This window comes from Chrysemys picta, chromosome 1, assembly GCF_011386835.1.
Source record: "Chrysemys picta bellii isolate R12L10 chromosome 1, ASM1138683v2, whole genome shotgun sequence".
NCBI lineage: Eukaryota > Metazoa > Chordata > Testudines > Emydidae > Chrysemys > Chrysemys picta.
The window spans coordinates 190,204,477-190,224,545 of NC_088791.1; the positions used below are offsets into that span (position 1 = coordinate 190,204,477).

The 20,069-nt window shown below is 38.5% G+C and overlaps 1 protein-coding gene across 15 annotated transcripts in view; it reads right to left on the minus strand.

Moving 5' to 3' along the window:
• Nucleotides 1-20,069, minus strand: part of SYNJ1 (synaptojanin 1) — a 118,659-nt gene that overhangs the window by 24,233 nt on the left and 74,357 nt on the right. For 10 of the 15 annotated variants that reach the window (XM_065577052.1, XM_065577041.1, XM_065577032.1 and 7 more), the window contains 4 exons: nucleotides 10,845-11,057; nucleotides 9,173-9,310; nucleotides 8,506-8,544; nucleotides 307-354 (listed from right to left, as the gene is read on the minus strand). In XM_065577052.1, coding sequence (XP_065433124.1) covers nucleotides 307-354; nucleotides 8,506-8,544; nucleotides 9,173-9,310; nucleotides 10,845-11,057 — 438 coding nt within the window. The remainder of the gene's footprint in view (nucleotides 1-306; nucleotides 355-8,505; nucleotides 8,545-9,172; nucleotides 9,311-10,844; nucleotides 11,058-20,069) is intronic. The other 5 variants (XM_065577012.1, XM_065577005.1, XM_065577060.1 and 2 more) reach the window with 2 other exon arrangements.

Here is a 20,069-nt window from a genome sequence, read left to right on the forward strand (position 1 = left end):
ACCCTTCTGAATTATTTTAAACAATTCTGAGATTAAATCTCGAAAGTTTTCATTACCATGGTTTAATTTTTTCACTTAATCTTTCATGAATGAATTTTGACTCATAAAGTTGCAAACAACCAACAAATGCAAGTAATTAAATAGAAAACAGGCTGGAAAAATATACTGTAGAAGGATAAAAGTTTAGGAGTTACACAACAAACTGATGGACTTAAACAGCAAGAATGTCTTTAAGCAGCGAGGTCACTAATGTCATTCAGATATTAATGTAAAGATTCATTTCTACCATGCAAAAATCATTGTTACCTTCTATTTCTCTCCTAGCTACCCCAGGACTGGGAGGAGCTCCAAGACCTTTTCAGAGAAAGAAGAGAAGCTGTATATTGCATAAGGAAAGCAGCAGACTGAAAAGAGGCAGAAACATACAGGACATAACATACAAAAGAGCTTTCATATTTAAGGAATTTTTAAGTGGCCTAACCATATTGCACTCTTACCACTTGCAGCAGCACAAGAAAGTCACACTAATTGGAAATAACTCAACAATTCAGTTAATGTTTAGAAATATTACATGGCTTCAGTTTTACATTTTTGTTGAAGAGAATTAAAATTTCTGCTATATTCACTGTCTAAAAATTTTGTTAAGGCATAATTAAAGTTGACTGGCAGAGCCTTGCACTCTTACAAAATATCTTAATTATATTATACTGCTATACTTATGTGGGAGTAATTATACCGTAATAAAGTCACTTTTACTCTGGAATAAAGTGTCCACACAGGGGGTTAGTTCTCTATGTAGATGAGCCCAATGTTTCAGGCTGGGCTGCCCTATACTAAGCAGACATGAGGAATGACTAAGTACATGTGATATTTTACCAGGTATATAGTGTTCTTCAAAACTGTATTCTTTCATTCATTTGTATGCACACCAACTGACCTTCACTGTATTAGGGGCAGCTATATCTTGCAGTAGATTCCCACAGTTCACACTGAAGTATGAGGAGAGGTGTGGCTATGCCCAAAGGCCCGAGGGACTCTTGTTTCTATTCTGAGTTATTTGGATTGTGAAAATAGTAGTCTGGTGGCACACAACACCGCACTACAAGACAGACCCAAGTGCAGGGGATGTTCCAGAGGTAATCCTTAGGATATGGATAAAGGGATGGTAACATCTGGGACCTATAGAGTGATTTGTGCAGAGTAAATATTATATTATTATTACCTAGCTTTTATATAGTCCCTTTCATTAGTAGATCTCAGTGGTCAAGTAGAGGCCAGGCAGAGTCAGCTAGTCTTCACTAAGACTGCCTTAAATGCAACTTTTGCCTTAGTGAAGCCACACACTGATGATTTCTCCTCCGTACCCATATGCTGTATTCCCAGAGCATCTGGAAGGACAGAGTGCTACAAAAATTTGCCAGGAGCAGGTTGGAGACTCACTCAAAGTGGGCATTGCTAATGTTGTGGGTGGGACTTGTGTGTAACTTCATCCTGTATTTCCTCGTTTTCAGAGGTTTAAGTATAGGTGCACTCAGTATTCTGAAAGGGGACAAGGCACTGCTACCAACCATAACTCTGTGTTAAGGAAGTGAATTTCCCTTATTTTTTTGAGGAAGGTGTGGTAGAGAGGAGAGCATGATTGGGGAGCAAAAGAAGGCTTCCTGGGAACATCTCACTGCCACTCAGCTACCAGTTCTGTTCTTTCTGTACCCCCTCCATGCCTTCAGCAAGGGAGCGAGGAAGGCAGTAACTGATGAGCTCTGAACACATCTACCAGTTGGAGGCAGAAAGGAGAAGTGGAAGGAAGCCCCAGACTCCATACTCTACCTCAGGGGCTAGTGTAGGAGGAAGAGACTCTGCACAATCTTCCTCACTGCAGAGGTGTGAACTGATTCGTTCATCTACTTGAGTGTTCTCCTCCCCCCTCTCCCAATGTTTACCTCAGCTCCCAGTGTGGAATACAAGTTTTCAAAACAATCTCACTGTGCATGCGAGTTTTAGAGCAATTTGAATTAAAATCAGCTCCCTATGGGAGGTTGTATTTGAGAAACCTTTGGACTAAACAACACCAAATTTACAGCAAGTATACCCCTGACTCTGTTCTGGCATACCAATAGACACATGGATTTTAAAACACTGAAAATTAAAAGATCATAATGTGGGGAACCATATATTGGGAACCCCTGGATCAAATGACCCCAACTTCCACCACTAATGCTACCCTTGATGTTAATAGTTAACGTTACACCAGGATTTCTATTTTAACAATAGTGAAAAAGCTCTACAAAAATTCTGTCTTTTGGGTTACAGTATAACTTTTCACTTTTATTGTAGTTTATACACCTCTTGATTTTTTTTTTTAAATAGCGTGTGGAGGAAAATACCATTTGACATTTGCTTTGACAGTCTTAAAAAGAGCCTTGTGACTGAAATTCTTCTAGTGTCTCACATTTCCTTCACAGCCCTGTTTCCAAGGAACAAACCTTTAAGGAGTGAAACTGATAGGTGTAATCCATTGTTGTGTATACTGGATGAATTATTTCTGATAGAACGTTGAAATTTGTTTTGTGTTTATTTTTCACAATAAACAAATTACTGTTTTGATTAATGACAGTATTCTGGTACCACATTAGTCAATGTCCACTTTCCACTAGTCCTTAGAAGAGGGTTTTTTTGGGTTTCTTTAAGCTTGTTTAAGTTTGTTTCCCAATATTTAAAAAATGTATTTTGTCCAGCATGAAGATTATTCTCCCCATCTTTCTCTCTTCCAGTTACCAGACTGGCTGCCCCCACAATTCCTTCATTATATAGTTGCCCCCAGTGTGAGCCTACTGGCACAGTAGCAGTCCCAACACTCTGGTCATAACATTGGGAGCACTACTATCCTAGCACAGCAACAGCAGATACAGCCAAATTATGGAAGCGCCAGTCCCTAGTCTATAGTTAAGGCTGAGTTGAGTTTTACACTTAAATTACAGCACTTACTCTTGAGTACTGAATGAATTTTCTGAGACTTAACAAGCAAATCTGTTAATTAGAGTGAATTTTTTTTTAAAAGTGTTCCTTTCAGAAATTTAGCATCCTATGTCAAAACTTTTTTTAAATTAATGGTCTTTTTTGCCATTTTTCTTCATTACTGAAAATTTCTTCAGTAAAGGATGCAGAATTTTGTTTTTTGTTTTAAACAGAATTCCACAAAGAATTATTTATTTTCAAAATGATTGCCATGTCCTAATGCATCCAAACAACCTTAACTCTGCCCCACAGACATACCAGAAGGGGGAAATTAAAAATAAAAATAAAAATTGAATAGGTCTTTGAAATCGGTTTAGCCTAATCTGGGAGTACAAACATTATGCACTGATCCTTAACTGTCTGGTTATTTCATGACATCACCACAAGGTGGAGTAAAGGTTGTGTGGGTATATAAACTGCGTATCTTCATACCTTAATGTGTTTGTAATTCTTTTAAGGTAAACCTTAACTATACATTTCCTGGTTTTATAATATTTGTTTTTGGGATAATAACAATGTCCCTGTAACGTATTCACTCTACGTTACTGGTACATACCCTCAAATTTAACTCCATTTTAACAATAGTTTTTAAACTGACAAAGGCAACTTTTAGCCGTTTGTACAGTTAAACAGAAATATTCTCTGTACAGAACTTGGTATTGCTAAAGGAAAAAATATTATACAACGGTGACAAGTCACAATCATTAACTTTCTTCATATTCTGTAAGAAATTACTTAATGTGTTTCTAAACCATAAATATGTAAGGCACTACAAAATATGCTAACTGAATCCTGAATTCCAAACAACTGAAAGCTAATTTTATTTATTAAATTATTATTATAAGGTACCCAATGACAATCATAGCTTGAATGATCAGGCAAAAGCATTATTCATTTGCAAATATCTAAAAGCTGAAGACAAAAAAAACCCCTTGAGTTCTAGCTTACTCCTAATACAGATGCAAGACATAATTACACTGTGGGAAAGCTTAGAGTCCCACGAGGAGTCTTCAAAGCTTACAGCGGCACAAGAAGGAGTGCCACAGACCCTGAAGATGTAAAGTGCCTGAGATAAAAGGTTAAAAAAAAACCCCAAAAACATTATTATGGGCAAAACTATCACATAAGGTGTCTATGTTTAAAATGATGTTAAGGATTCAACTTACATGCATACTAGTACATCAATTTATAATTAAAGAGGACATGAAAGCTATCCTTAACTCACATCAGTGTATGTGTTGCATGGGTCTATGATCAGAATTTGATATTTATTGTATACCAAGTGCTGCAACATTTTTTACAGTATGTAGTACCACCTACACCATGCATTATAAATATAGATCAGATCCAAACAGTTTACGTTCTAAACAAGATGAAAGAAACAAAATGAGACACAGGACAACAGTTTAAGGAGAGGTGTCACAGGATTGGACAATGATGGAAGAAAGGAGGAATTGCTCGAAGAGATGACTTTATGAAGGATTGAAAGAAGATACAGAGGATGCCTATTCCAAGTGTATGGAGCAGCAAGGCATAAGGCATGAAGCTGTGCATGGGAAGTAGAGAAGGGACGAGTAAGGTAGAAAGAATGAGATGAATGTATGGCCAGGATGGGAAATGAAAGATAGCATGACAATTTTAATTTACTAGTTACAGAAGAATGAAATAATAATTTGCAATGCTCATTGAGTGACACACTAGTTTTTTCACAGCTTAGGCTGAAGGTAGGATAGAGAGGATTCTGTCATTGTACAGAAAAATACTTGGCAAGGGCATATGATGCAAGCAAACCATATAATAATATGCAGAAAGTGCAACATTAGCTGCTTTCTAAAATTGTATATTTTAACTAAAACCAAAATGGTTCATCTTAAACTACAGATTACCAAATGCTGGCAAATCTGGATTTTGACAGCTTGACTGATGCACCATAAACACACTTTCTTATACCTATCTAAACTTGAGAAATTGAGTGAAAGGGTTTGTGTTCTACAATGTTCTAACTTAAAATATACATGTAGAGATAATTGTGAATAACAGATCTGTAAACACACATACAGAAGTTAATTGTGTGCATATATAAGTTATAGCCATGTGATGAATTGCACAGCCACATGCAATTTTAATATGCCTTTAGCCACCTCCACCTGTTCAATAATCCATTTCCCCATTATTTATTCTAACATTCCAAATCCAGGAAAAGTTTCAAACAGCTGCCATTTAAAAAAAATAAAATAAATCAAACTGCCACAGAAATGCTTCCTTGTCCTCCCCACTCAAATGTATTTAAGTGCTACGTACATCTATGGCTCAATACAATAAAAATACGAGTTGTTAACTTATGTACTGTGTACAACATTTATCCTGTTTTGTAAGACTCACCAAAAGTCTGCAGTTTTATTTTTCTGGAACATGTGCCTTCTTGCAAGCAGGTACATGTTAACTTTAACTCTCACTCAAGAATCTCTTGTGGAAGTAACGGGAAATTTAAAAATGAGTGACACACATAGTATGTTCACGCATATATGAATACCCAGAATTACCTTCCAATTCAGTTATTTTATACCTGAAGTTCTGAAATCAAGTTTAAGTAGCTATCTTCATAAGAACATAAGAATGGTCATAATGTGTCAGACCAATAGTCCATCTAGCCCAGTATCCTGTCTTCCAACAGTGGCCAGTGTCAGATGCTTCAGAGGGAATGAACAGAACAGAGCAATTATCAAGTGATCCATCCCTGTCGCTCGCTCAATCCCAACTTCTGGTAGTCAGAGGCTAGTGACATGCAGAGCACGGGGTTGCATCCCTGACCGTCCTGCCTATTAGGCATGATGGATCTAGCCCCCATGAACGTATCTAATTCTTTTCTGAAACCAGTTACATTTTTGGCCTTCACGACAGCCCCTGGCAATGAGTTCCACAGGTTGAATGTGCATTGTGTGAAGAAATATTTCTTTTTGTTTGTTTTAAACCTGCTGCCTATTCATTTCATTGGGTGACCCCTGGTTCTTGTGTTATGTGAAGGGGTAAATAACACTTCCTTATTTGCTTTCTCCACGCCATGATTTTATAGACCTCTATCATATCCCCTCTTCGTCGTCTCTTTTCTAAGTTGAACTGTTCCAGTCTTCTTAATCTCTCCTCATATGGAAGCTCATATGGATGCCTTTCTCTGTACCTTTTCCAACTCTAATATATATATTTTTTTCAAATGGGGTGACCAAAACTACACATAGTATTCAAGGTTGTGGGTGTACCATGGATTTATGTAGTGGCATTATGATATTTGCTGTTTTATTATCTCTTTCCTAATGATTCCCAACACTGTTAGCTTTTTTGACTGCCGCTGCACATTGAGCAGATGTTCTCAGAGAACTATCCAAAATGACTCCAAGATCTCTTTTTTTAGTGGTAAGACCTCATCATTTTATATGTATAGTTGTGTTTTCCCCATGTGCATTACTTTGCATTTATCAATACTGAATTCCATCTACCATTTTGTTAGCCCAGTCATGCTGGTTAGTGAGATCCCTTTGTAATTTTTCACAGTCTGCTTTGGACTGAACTATCTTGAGTAATTTTGTATCATCTGCAAACTTTGCTACCTCACTGTTTACCCATTTTTCCAGATCATTTATAAATATATTGAACAGCACTTGTCCCAATACAATACAGAGTATTGGGGGACCCCGCTATTTACCTCTCTACACTATGAAAGTTGACCATTTATTCCTACCCTTTGCTTCCTATCTTTTAACCAGTTACAGATCCATGAGAGGACCTCCCTTTTTATCCCAGGATTGCTTACTTTGCTTAAGAGCCTTAGATGAGGGACCTTGTCAGAGACATACTTCAAGTTTCTGAATTCTAAGTCCACTGAATCATCCTTATCCACATGCTTTTTGACACCCTCAAAGAATTTTAATAGATTGGTGAGGCATGATTTCCATTTACAAAAGCCATGTTGACACCCCCCCCCCCCCCCCCCGCAACGTATCGTGTTCATTTACGTGTCTGATATTTCTGTTCTTTACCAGAGTTTCCACCAATTTACTTGGTACTGAAGTTAGGCTTACTGGCATGTAACTGCCAGGATTACCTCTGGAGCCTTTTTTAAAAATCGGCATTACATAAGCTATCCTCCAGTCATCTGGTACAGAGACTGATTTAAGCGACAGGTTACATACCACAGTTAGTAGCGCTGCAATTTCATATTTTAGTTCCTTCAGAACTCTTGGATGAATACCATCTGATCCTGGTGACTTATTACTGTTTAATTTATCAATTTGTACCAAAACCTCCTCTATTGACACCTCAATCTGTGACAGTTCCCTTTTTGTTACCAAAAAACAATGGCTCAGGTGTGGGAATCTCCCCCAATTCCTCTGCAGTGAAGACCGATGCAAAGAATTCATATAGCTTCTCCTCAAAGGCTTCGCTACCTTAAGTGCTCCTTTAGCACCTTGATCATCCAGTGGCTCCACTGATTGTTTGGCAGGCTTCCTGCGTCTGATGTACTTAAAAATATTTTGTTGTTAATTTTTGTGTCTTTTGCTAGTTACTCTTCAAATTCTTTTTTGGCCTCCCTAATTATCCTTTTTTACACTTGGCTTGCAAGAGTTTATACTCCCTTTTATTTTCCTCAGTAAGACCTGACTTCCAATTTTTAAAAGATTTTTTTGTCTCTCTCTCTCTCTGCCTCTTTCAATCTGTTATTTAGCCATGGTGCCTTTTTTTGGCCCTTGTACTTTTTTTTTCTCCTTTCCCTTTTTTAGTTTGTCTCTCTATAATGGTGTTTTTAAAAAATTTTTCATGCAATTTGCATGCATTTCACTCTTGTGACTGTTCCTTCTAATTTCCATTTAACTTTGTTTTTTACAGTAACTTTTTTTAAATAATATAAAACTAAACAATTTTCTCTACTGATTTTTCTACCTTAAAACCACAAGAGAAGGTATTGTGGATGAACTAGTCTTAATCTGTGAAATGTTACTACCTACCTGAATGACTATCAGTTAACCACGATCATCCTTTTTACCATGCTCCTCATGGAGAAAAACATCTGGTCTGAAGTTAAGACAGCTTTATATTTTTAAAAAGTGTGTTGCGCATACTGACTACGTTTAAATTATGATGGTCAGGACCAATTTTAACTGACATGACTATAGCATGTAAATAACTGCTGAAAAAATATTGTCATGCTCCTTATTTACTCATCGAGTAGTAGTAGTAGCTGCTGTCCTAGGATTAAACTGTAATTCTAGAGAGAGGATAGAGTTTAAGGACTCAGGAAAAAAAAAAAAAAGATATATTGCTTTTTAAAAGGAATTATTTTTTTAAAGTAACTGAATATATGCCACAACACATATCAACTTCTGCCTTTGGGAAGCATCAGATTAAATAGTCTCAGGATAAATATACTGTTATATTAATAGCCATAGATGTTTTGCTATTTATTAGTCATGTTTGAAAACACAATTATATTATTACCTCCAAATTCTTTTCTAGCAGGTGCAGGACTCCTACCCCCTTATAGTATATAAGAAATGTACGCAGCATTAAAGAAAAAGCATCAGTATAAAAAAGAGGAGAAAAAAGAATGAGAAAGTTACAAACATCAAGAGTCACTTTGATTAGTTGTTACATGGCTCATATATGCTCTCTCAACATCCAGTTTCTCTTAATGCTCCACTACTTATACTTCCAATTTATCTAAATATGCTTTTCCCTAAAGTGATTAACTTTACTATATTAAACATATATATGCAATCTGTACTTACTCAAAAGTTAACAGGAATATCATTAACATTTGAATTAAATTAGTGAAATCAAAAGATTAAGAATTAGTTTTTAAAGAAACATTAAAATGCCGTAGATAATGAAAATGTTAAATACAAACATCCATTGGAAGCCGATATTCCTTACTCGAAATAATTAGCACAATTGTGTATTAAAAAGTAATCCTAAAAAGTAGCTGTGATATGTAAAATCTAGCTGAAAAATTCCATTTTTTAAAATTAGTTAAACGGATCTAATATATTTTGTAAAGAAAAGGTCAGTAAGGTAACTGGCCAAATAAATAAATAAAATCACACAGACTTAAATAAAACTGTACATCAAAAGACTGCCCATTGTGTGGTATACATGACTGCATTACCTGATGGTGGGGGTGGTCTCTGTGGTGGAGCAGGCCGGGTAGGTGGTGCCACTGGGCGAGGGGGAGGAAGACGTTTAGGCTCTAAGCTCTGAGTAGACTCTTTCTGTTGTGTAATTGGTTGAAAATCAACTGGAGAACCTGATCAAGAAAATCAGCACATATTTAATGACCTTGTTAAAAAAAAAAGCGCTAAAGATTTTCTATTGAAAAGTTTTTTGTAAAGGTTTCTGTCAATACCACCAACTATGGATACACACACTGTGATCGTGTTGCATTGTCATGTGGCATCGAAGTTTCTGGGAAGCAAGAATAAGAGAAATGGACTTTGGTGAGAGTGTGAATTAATTCACAGGTTGATTAGGAATGATATCTGACAAAAAGTTTGACCATTACGTGTTTTCTGGGTACCTTAAGGGTTCTTATAAATCACATTTCATCAAATACATTTCCATTCTATTTCAACCCAGGCTTTCTTTATTTGCTTATTTCCTTGGAGAAAGGGAAATTTTAAAGGCAATTTGGAGGGTATTCTGTCAGATAAGCATGATCACTGTAAAAAAGTACTTCCCATTACAGTAACACAAACAAACTGTTTAAAAATGAATTTGTGTGGCAACGTTTTTTAAAGTGCCAAAATATCATTACAGTTCCCTATTCCCATTCTTATCACTAAGATTAAGCTGTTTAAACTGAAAATCATATACACAAAGCTCCTTCTCCTACCAATTGAAGTTAAGTCATGCAACAATCTTGCCTTGTATCATAATGGTACAAATTCACTTTTCACTGAAATGAGATGTATCTAATCCAGGGGTTCTCAACATATCTTTTGGTGGCCTCAGAGTGCTACCCCCAACTCTTGCTGGTGGCCGCTCTGAGAATTTTTCCTAACACACTTAATTAACTTTAGGAAAAACAAATAGATATGCACATATACATGTCCAGATCATTGTAATTTATTTATGTATGGTTTTTTGCAGACTCAATAATAAAAATAATGTACAGTTGTCTATTCTTTACTGGACATAAACAGAATAGAAAAAAAATAAGGTACTTTGCATGGTTTGGTTTTTTTTTTTTTTTTTTTTTAAAGATTGCTAGTTAGTAAGTCTGCTACTGTGAAAAGTGATATTTGTTAATATCACTTTTCACAGCAGACTTACTCAGCCTTGGCATGCTGGGAGACAAATTAAGCCCTGGATGAGGAGGTGGGTAAGGAGGAATGAGGGCCAGGGGTGATGGGGTCTGGAGGAGACAGTGGGGGTTGAGGTGATGGCGGGGGGGAGGGGGGGGTTGGAGGTGAGTCCAGGGATGGAGTCTAAAACCCTGTGGCTGGGGGACCCCTGCAGGCAGCCCCAGGGGAGGAGCCGCTGCTTTGCTGTCCACCTCAACAACAGCCAGGAGGCTGTGGCCACATTTGAGAAACGTTTATCTAATCAGTGTGGTTAAAATAAATGAGGATTATACTGATACACCATGTCACAGGGTTCTTCACTGGAGGTATAAAACAGATTACTTCACTTATTCTAGTTACCTACAACTTGACCTTGAATATATGTAACCCTGATAAAATACCTACTAACTAGTTTAATATTTACTATATTCTTCAAGGTCAAGTTGTAGGTAACTAGAATGAGATATAGTTGTCTGACTTATGTAATATGATACATACTTTGTGAGGATATAGGTGGTCCAGGAGTTCTTGTAGGTGCTCGACTTGGTCTAACTGGAAGGGTGGGTAGCGGTCCATCTGACAACGTGGGTGATTGGCAGGGACTGGAACGAGGTGAAGAGCCTGGTGAGGTTCCAAGACCAGAACTTGTACCAGGCTGTAGATGTTGAGGAAAAATTTCTTCCACTTCAGTACTATAGTCATCAATATCACCTAGAAAAACAGAAAAAAGCATATAAAGTAAAGGGATCTACAAATTTTTGTCCCATCCACACTGACTCCAGGCATGGAAGTCATTTATTGTGATGTTTACTTTTCATAATGAAATCATCAAAATCCTACGTTTCAAAGAATTAACTAACTACTGAAAGATCCTTTCTACATGATTCTTATATGATACAACCGTTCATATGAAGAATGTAGGCATACCCAGAGCAGCTGGAAATACTCAAACTCTGTGCATATTGAAAATGCCAAGTACAAAAGAAAAATCACAGTATCTAAAAATCTTGATTTTGTACAAAGCCTATCCTTTCAGATGGCCATCAGAGAAGAGCAGGTTCTGCTCATAAAATACAAATAAAGATTTCTTCAGTAAACATTTTAATTAGGTATGTACTTGAAGGACCCAGAAGCTAATTGTGAAACATATATCTAACTGGGGAATAAGTAATTCTATAGTCCAAAGGTTCCTAAAAATAGGAGCCCATGTCCCAAAACAAATGAATAATTCCTACTCAGAAAAATATATCAAGTGAGCTGGGAATGAGAAAAATCCAAGTTGGGAATGAGAAAAGCTTGCTGAGTTCTGGGAAATATTTTCACCAGATATATTAGTCATACCTCAAAGATAAGTAAAATAATTATATAGCTATGATTTTTCTTTCTGAAGATACTGCTAGATAACAGAGGTCCCTGCACTCCTTCCATCATTTAGGAAAGACTTTGAAGTGCCTTCATGTCCCTGTGGGACATTGCAACAGGTGTCTGAGGTCTTATTAAACTTTTTTTTTTTATATAAAGTGTATGAATCTTTTCGATAGTATGTTCTACATAGAACTTTACAGTAATTAGAAAGCTTAAATAGTGTAGAACACAGCTGTCTATTTACAAAGCAGTGCTTTATGCAAAGAACTCATACCAGTACTAGGAGATCTGCACTTGCTCTTCATTAATTTCCGGGTGGAATTTAAGATGGCATTTTTAATCAATAAAAGCTGTAAATGGTTTGGGCACAGTACCATGTGTGATACTACAGCAAATGCCTCCCTGCCAGAATCCCACCCACACCCTGTGTGACAGGGCTATCGTGCAAACACCAGGCTAAATCATAGTGTTCCATATGGAAGGCAGCTTTTACAGGTTCTTTGGAGGGCGAATTATGCCCCGCCTGTTCTAAGCCAGCCAGAGGCAGAGTATCTGGCAGCAAGCCGGAGAAGGGAGCATGGCCAGCACAAGCTCTGCTGCAGCTCTGAAATATCTCTAGAAACTGCCAATGAAGGCAATATCCCATACTTATCAGAATTGTTGGAGACACTGGGCTGCAGAAATGTATTCTTCTTTGTATTAATACTTAAACAGTACCCACCCACCCCCCATAGCTCCAGTGTCTAAACTCTGTGGGCCAAGCAACAGAATAGATCTTTGTTTAGGAAACCAGTAATGATATAAATCCACAAAGACAGTAGAATCTATTAAATTACTTCAAAGGTCTGGAAAGAAAAAATACGGTATTGAAATTGAGAGAGTCTAAAAAACGAACAGACCAATTAACGAAAGAAAAATGGAGATCAACTCAGTTCTACTGTTCAAGACTCATCCAATTCTCTGGTAAAATCTCTTCATTGACCATGATGTGAAAGTGAAATGAATTATATTAAAGAAATAGAATGAATTAAAGAATGCTGTATGTACCTTTAAGTAGAAATGAGAAATGCTGCAAGCCAGGGGGGCAGGAAAGCAGACATTAACTGCTTAACTTGCCACTTAAGGGCAATTGGTGAAGCATTAGTCTTAGATCGAAAAGAGTTAACAAGGAAGCAGGATATGCATATTGTGCTCCATGCATATTTTACAATTTTGCTCTCTCTGTCCCTTTGTTTAGTTCGCACCCTTTTATCTGTATAAATAAGACTGTTTGAATCTTGCATGGAGGCTCACATTATCTGAATGTATTAGCAGAGCGCTGTGCTAATAAAACAGAGTGGTCTGACAAACTATGAGTCCTGAGTCTAACTTTGACAATTTGGAGGTTCCACCGAGATGGCAACCGTCTTCACTGGGGCTGTGTGATTCCTGACCGTTTTTGTAGGACGACCGTGGTAGCCGGCACCTGGGCATTTGGCCCGAGCGGTCCTCCTCCTGAACGGAAGGGTGCACGACCACAGTGAGGTCTACGCCATTGAACCTGTTGGTTCCCACTCTGTTCTGGTTGGGATCCCGGGATCTGACATCAGGAATCTGGTCAGGTAATTATTTCTGTGTTTTGTCCGGACTGAGGACTGTCCTGTCTCTGTGTCTATCTGTCCTCCTGTGGAGCGTTTGAGTCTGGGTGCCATCTCCGTCCGGGGATCGGCCGACCAAGGGGTTCCTGTCCCCGAGGTCTGAGTGAGTGAAATCTGCACAATCGCAGCCGCACCACACCTTGGGTAAAACCCTTGGTGTGAAAGCAAGGGCGATTGAGTCAGTAGCCTGTGGGCTCCTTTTGTGTGTTGCACCGGGCATCGCTCTGACGAACCCGAATTTCCTTCTTGTGTGATTGGTGTGTGTAAAGTCCTCCTGTATTGGTAACCAGACGTCTAAGTCAGGACAGTTCCCTAAAGGAACGCTGGCTCAGTTTTAGGAAGGGTCCGGACTCCTGTAAATTTCTGGAAAAATGGTCTAGGCTAACTCAGGGAGATCCCAAAACTCAGTGGCCACTGTTAAAACCTTGGAACAAGGACCGAGTGGACATCTTAAAAAAACAAACTCGGCCAGCCTAAAACTAAATTGGCTAAAGGAGAGGTTAATTGTTTCATGCAGTGGTGGGAAGAGGCAAATCGTAGGTGGACAAAATCAAAACTCGCCTCTCTCAAATATTCAAATAATAAATTAAAAGCTTTATTAAAAGACTCCTCTCCCACCACCAGACTGAGCGCTCCCCTTCACCCTGTTCTCTGACAAAAAAAACAACAACCCCGGATCGATCCCAACTCCCTTCATACTCCCCTCTCATTGTAAAAAGGATAAAATGCCCCTTGTTCTGTTCCCCTTCGTTGTCTGCCTCAGAAACTGATTCTTTAGTGTTCCATTACCAATTCAGCAAGGAGGGTGGGCTCCTCAACTAGCCCCCACCCTTCCTGGTCCCTTTCCTTAAGCATTTCTTTCAAAATTGTGAAATGACCACAATATCACTCACAAAAATGGTTCATTGGAAAAAGCGGGATTGGGCCCAGACAAGCAGGCAAGCAACAGATAAAGAAACTAAAAAAAAAAAAAAAAAAAAAACAGGTTGGAAGCCCTAAGGGCATAGTGTCAGGAGTAAGTGCAAGTATGAACCCCTGGAACAATACTTAAAACGGTGAAATCTGAGTTGATAAAGGTGTCATTTTGGGAAATAAACAAGTGATTTAAGGAAAGAGAGTGAAAAGTTAACTCTACAGAGGCTGGAGAGAATTAAACAGTTAAACTTTGTGATCTAATTAAAATAATTTGATTATGGACAATTGAGTCAAATTTGCTAAAAGAACATGGGGGGGTTCTATTGGAACTTAACTGCCCCAAATGTATAAAGGTAATGTAATTTATGTACAGCTATGTAAAAACAAAAGCAGTGTAAGAGGGATGTTAAGGGAGAGAAAATGTGTATGTATCTGTCTGTCTGTGGGAATATGTGAGGTTTGTAAAACTCCTGTTTTGTAAGTTTAAGATAAATTGGTTTTGTTTTGTTTATAATTCTACTAAAAATCCATTTGACTCTTTTAATTCAAAGTTGCAAAACTGACAGACCTTTTTGCCAGACACAGGTAATCAGAGTTGGTTGACTTTGAGATTTGGTATTTAACCCTTAAGGGGTAACTTGATTCTTTACAAAATTTAAATGTTTTCAAATAAAGACCAAGTCATGACTGCAGCAGGACAGTCAAAATCAGAAAAATAGGGAGAGATTCTGGATTCTGTTTGTTTGTTTGTTTTTGTAACAAAATAGCAAATGAAAGCTGTAGGAAAAGAATAAAGACAGTGGCCCTCTGAAGCAACAGCAGGGGTGAGGTGCACAAAACAAAAAGAAGCAATGTTAGAAACACTGAGCCTTAAAATGGCTCTGTGTAATCAGACTGTCACTTTGATAAGGGTACATAAAACTCTGTAAGAACAAAAGAAACAGTTACACCCTATGTAAAAATTAATATGGCTAATGTTTTAAAAGTTAAAGTATAGAAGGAATGTGCAGAAGTGTGCAGTGTATATTATAGAGGGGGTAAAAGAAATGCAAAAGAAACATGCTACTTAATTAAAATCCTATTAGGGCTCTAAAGGAGCCACAATAGACTGTGTTTTCTTTTTCAGATCTGTGTGTTTTGGAAGCAAGAGTTAAAAGTAATCAAAATTCTGGTAAAAGTTGATTGTGTTCCTTTTAAGACAGAGTCTCTGAGCTCTGCTAATGGTTTTGAATCCAAAAGCCAAGCCTGTGATGATGCAAATTATCTAACTGATAAAGGAAGTGAGAGAACTGCCAGCACAAAGAAGTTGCAGATAAAGAACATACCTGGTCAGCAAACAAATTGTCTAAATAAAAGGCACGGTATAACAAGATACCTTTAATTAAAATAAATTTAATGTTAATAAGTACCCCTGTAACAATGTATAATGTGTATGATTTTTTGGGGATAAAAGAAATCCTTTATGGTAATGATGCTTTTCAGCTGTTACCTGTGAACAAACTTAAAGCTTAATACAGCAGGAAAGACATTGTAACCTTGGTCTGCTGTAAAGGGAAAACTGAGGTACACCACCTCATGGATTTAATGACTGAACAGTGGGATAATTTCCCCATAACTCTTAAAAGATAGAAGCCATTAAAACCTGGCCTGCCTATAGAACAAAAACACAGGAAAATATAGAGGTAATTCCTCTTGTTTTGCATGCAATCAGCAAGGGTATTTGTAAAAGAAAGGAATATTTCAAGCAATAATGAATGCCACCCCAAAAGGGGTAGAAAAAATGTTATTTTTGTCTTTCAGAAAAAGCTAATATCAGCTACAGGACAACCTAATAAGAAACAAATAAAAGTGGGTATGCTTATCCATCCATGCCTGTTGCTCCAAAGCCCTGTAGTAAAGACATCTCACTAGGATCCTGTATGTGGGATAAAATGAATAATGAGACCAACGTACTGTATAATGGGCTATGTGTATGTGTTAATTCTTGGGGGGGAAAGTGTTTTAAAAGAATGGAAGTGTTAGCAACCTTCCAATAGACAAATGTAAATGTAATGTAAGTAATGTGTTTACAAAAGGTAAAAAGGTAACAGTTCCTAAAACAAACAAAAGGGCAATGTGGGAAACCAAACCATTCATATTATACATGCAAATGGCAACATGTTAAGAATTGCCACTGCAGAAAGACATAACAGCTTACCATTGGTATAATATATTTTCTGAATGGTCTCCCACAACTACTGGCGTACTAATGTTACTAACCCTAATTGTTTTTTATTTTAAATTGTATGTGTTTAATTGTAACGTTTAAAATGTGCTGTTGGATAAAACAAATGTATGCAAAGCTAGAGCCACAGGCCCAAATCACCTCCCAGTATTTTCTATTATGTGGACTAAATAAGAAGTGACACTGGCGATTAATAATCTTAGTGTCAAAAGGGGGATATGTAGGAGCAGGATCTTATAATGTCCCATAAGAATTAATGTATGATTTGATTTCATCCCTGTCAGCCACCCTTTTTGAACAGCAGAAAGGAATGACAGACCAGAACAATCCTTATGACTGATTATGGTCACCCTTTTGTTTTAGAATAAGTTATAATGTCTACTATGGTTTCCTATATGTATCACAAAGTAGGCCTCTAGTTAAATATACATTTCTTTGTTTTAAGGTTTAGTAAGTAAGAAACAGGATTCTCTATTGTGTCTATGTTAAGTAGATTAGAGGAACATTGAAGGCCTGGGTCTCAGTGTAAATTGTCTTGGTTATTGATTGTAAAACTTAGCAAGGTTTAATTTGCAATGCCTTTTTGCTCTATATAAAATACTACTGTTTGTATTCCCAATCTGTGTGAATAAGGAATGTATGCATCAGGAAAAGATAAGGTGTGAAGGCCATTGTTATAGCCAGAGTCAAGGAAGAAGAAGTAAAGAGACTTAAAGGACATCAAAGAATCATCAGGTACTGCTTACTATCCAGATGGCTGTTAAACTGTCTGGCATCACAGCGTGCATACATGCTTCGCAGTGTAAGAAGGCACCCCCCAGCAAACCAATCACCTCAGGACCACGCAGAGTCAATTTTGACTCCAGAAGAAGACGTAGAGGAACAGCCTGCAATACCTTACCATCTACGCTCTCGTAAGGGTTGCCAGAAGCAGACGAGGACCTAAAGCAAGGCCCAAAAAGAAGCAGTAGTGAGCCTAGCGCCTGCTGCCTGGTGGATGTAAAACCATGACTGCGGTTCCCTCCGTTGAGGTTGTCAGAACCGGAAGGGCCTTGCCTCCAACATGAGCCTCTGGTGGCGCCTGTTCCTCGGCTGCTGGTGTCTTAAGGTCTGGGGAGTCCACAATGACAATTCTTTTATCCAGCAGCAAGTGTGGATAGCTCAGACTCTTAATATTTCTAATTGCTGGGTCTGCAGCCACATCCCAGCCCACTCTCAAGCTGGTGTTCCTGTCCTGGCAATCCCACTCAATTCCCCAGACCTCACTGGAGGACCTCGTCCGTTTAACAAAACATGGAACAATAATGACACTTGGGAAGCAGTGGGAATAAATGTATCTAAATGGATAAGTGTGGTGGAGGGAAAAGGTCATTGGTGTTGGGTGTGTAATGGGACAGGGCTGAATCTGGGAAAAAGTCATTGCCTTCAGCATATTGTGGCCAATGGTGTATGGGATTATTCGAACAAAACTAAAGAGTGGCGGGCCGGGTATGGGGATATGAATTTTTTCTCGACCTGGGATCAAACAGAAAAATCAATCTCCTGTTCCCCCTACAGTAATCTTAGTGAAAACAATACAATCTTTCAATGCCATGCAAATAACACCACTCCTCGTAAGGAGAATTACCCTGTGCCCTTTGGAGGATATTACTCCTCCTTTGTAGGCACCTATGTGACAAATGGGTGCAACCGACCCTTCCCAGCCTTAATAGGCTATTATTGGGTTTGTGGGACCAAAGCTTATACTGTGTTACCAGCTAACTGGTCAGGTATCTGTTATCCCGCCTGACTCTTCCCACAATTCCGAGTGCTAGGGTCCTTCCCACGAGAACGCCTTCGTAATTTCAGGCGAAGAAGAAGGGACTTATGTTATTTACATACCATTGGGCATCTGATAAGCCCCTTGACCTGGGAAGAGGCCATTGGCAGTTCCCTTATCCCACTTGGGGGAGTAATACACCATGCAAAAAGGCTCCTAAGGTTACAAGCAGTAGTTGAAATAATGGCAAATGAAACCGGAGAGAGTTTAAAGACCCTGGCCAAAGAAACAGGGGCGATCCGACAGATGGCCCTCCAAAACCGTCAGGCATTGGACATAGTGCTGGCGGCCAAAGGAGGGACCTGTGCTCTCATTGGAAAAGAATGTTGTGTGTTCATACCTGACGACACCAATGAGGTAATAGATCGTGCTAGTCACTTAGAACAAATTGCATATCTTCCCCATGAAGAGCCAAGTTCTTTATGGAAGTGGCTAAGTAACCTATTCAATTTCTCTGGCATAGGAAACTGGTTGTTTCAGGGAGCCCTGACTATCCTGTGTGGAATCCTAATTATTTTTGTATGTTTTCAGTTAATCTCCTGTTGTATCCAGAATTATGCAAGGTATGCCACCAAGGTGACTGCCCCAAAACAGAGTGCTAATATGATGATGTTAAATATCACTGATGAACCAAGAGATAAAGAACTATTAATATGTGGAACCCAGTAATTGTTGGTCTTTGCGTAAGCTTGACCGAAAGGAGGGATTGTGAAAGTGAAATGAATTATATTAAAGAAATAGAATGAATTAAAGAATGCTGTATGTACCTTTAAGTAGAAATGAGAAATGCTGCAAGCCAGGGGGGCAGAAAAGCAGACATTAACTGCTTAACTTGCCACTTAAGGGCAATTGGTGAAGCATTAGTCTTAGATCGAAAAGAGTTAACAAGGAAGCAGGATATGCATATTGTGCTCCATGCATATTTTACAATTTTGCTCTCTCTGTCCCTTTGTTTAGTTCGCACCCTTTTATCTGTATAAATAAGACTGTTTGAATCTTGCATGGAGGCTCACATTATCTGAATGTATTAGCAGAGCGCTGTGCTAATAAAACAGAGTGGTCTGACAAACTATGAGTCCTGAGTCTAACTTTGACAATGATAAACAAAAAGCTGTATTAACAACTTTGAGTTGTCAAATAAACAAACTGCAGCCAGAGAATACAACTCACAGTTAGTTAGGGAATATGAATACAGATGATGAAATCACGTGTGTTCAGCTCTTTTTGACATACTCAACTTCTTCAGACAGTATAGGAAGGTCTGGAAGTCTTCTACTTCCCCTCTAGCACATTCAAAAATTGCCAATCCTGCTTGACCAATTCTCTTTCTTGTAGCTTGAGTGAAACCTCAGGATATCAGTACAGTGACCTGAAGTCTTCCTCTTCAGTACAGTACCTTCTTAGCCGTAACAAATCTTTTCCTGAGCTACCACAACGTGCTCACTGCAACTTAATGCAGTGGATCGTTGTCTGGACAGCAGGAAAGTGAGCCTGGGGCTCCGTTAAATGTCCCTACTGCATTTGGGTTACGAAGGCAGGAAAAGTGAACAGACTAACCCGAGCAGCATCAAGGGGAGAACTGGAAATGGCTGAACCTGGTGGGGGCACTGACCCACCATATGGACTGGGGGAAGGGAGAGGTATTTATACCCTATATATTCTGAAAGGAATTCACGCTCTTTCTCCTCAGTCATTGATCTGCACCACTCACCCTCCCTCTCATGTGAACAGAGTAGGACCTGGTTTCAAGACCGGCTGTGGGC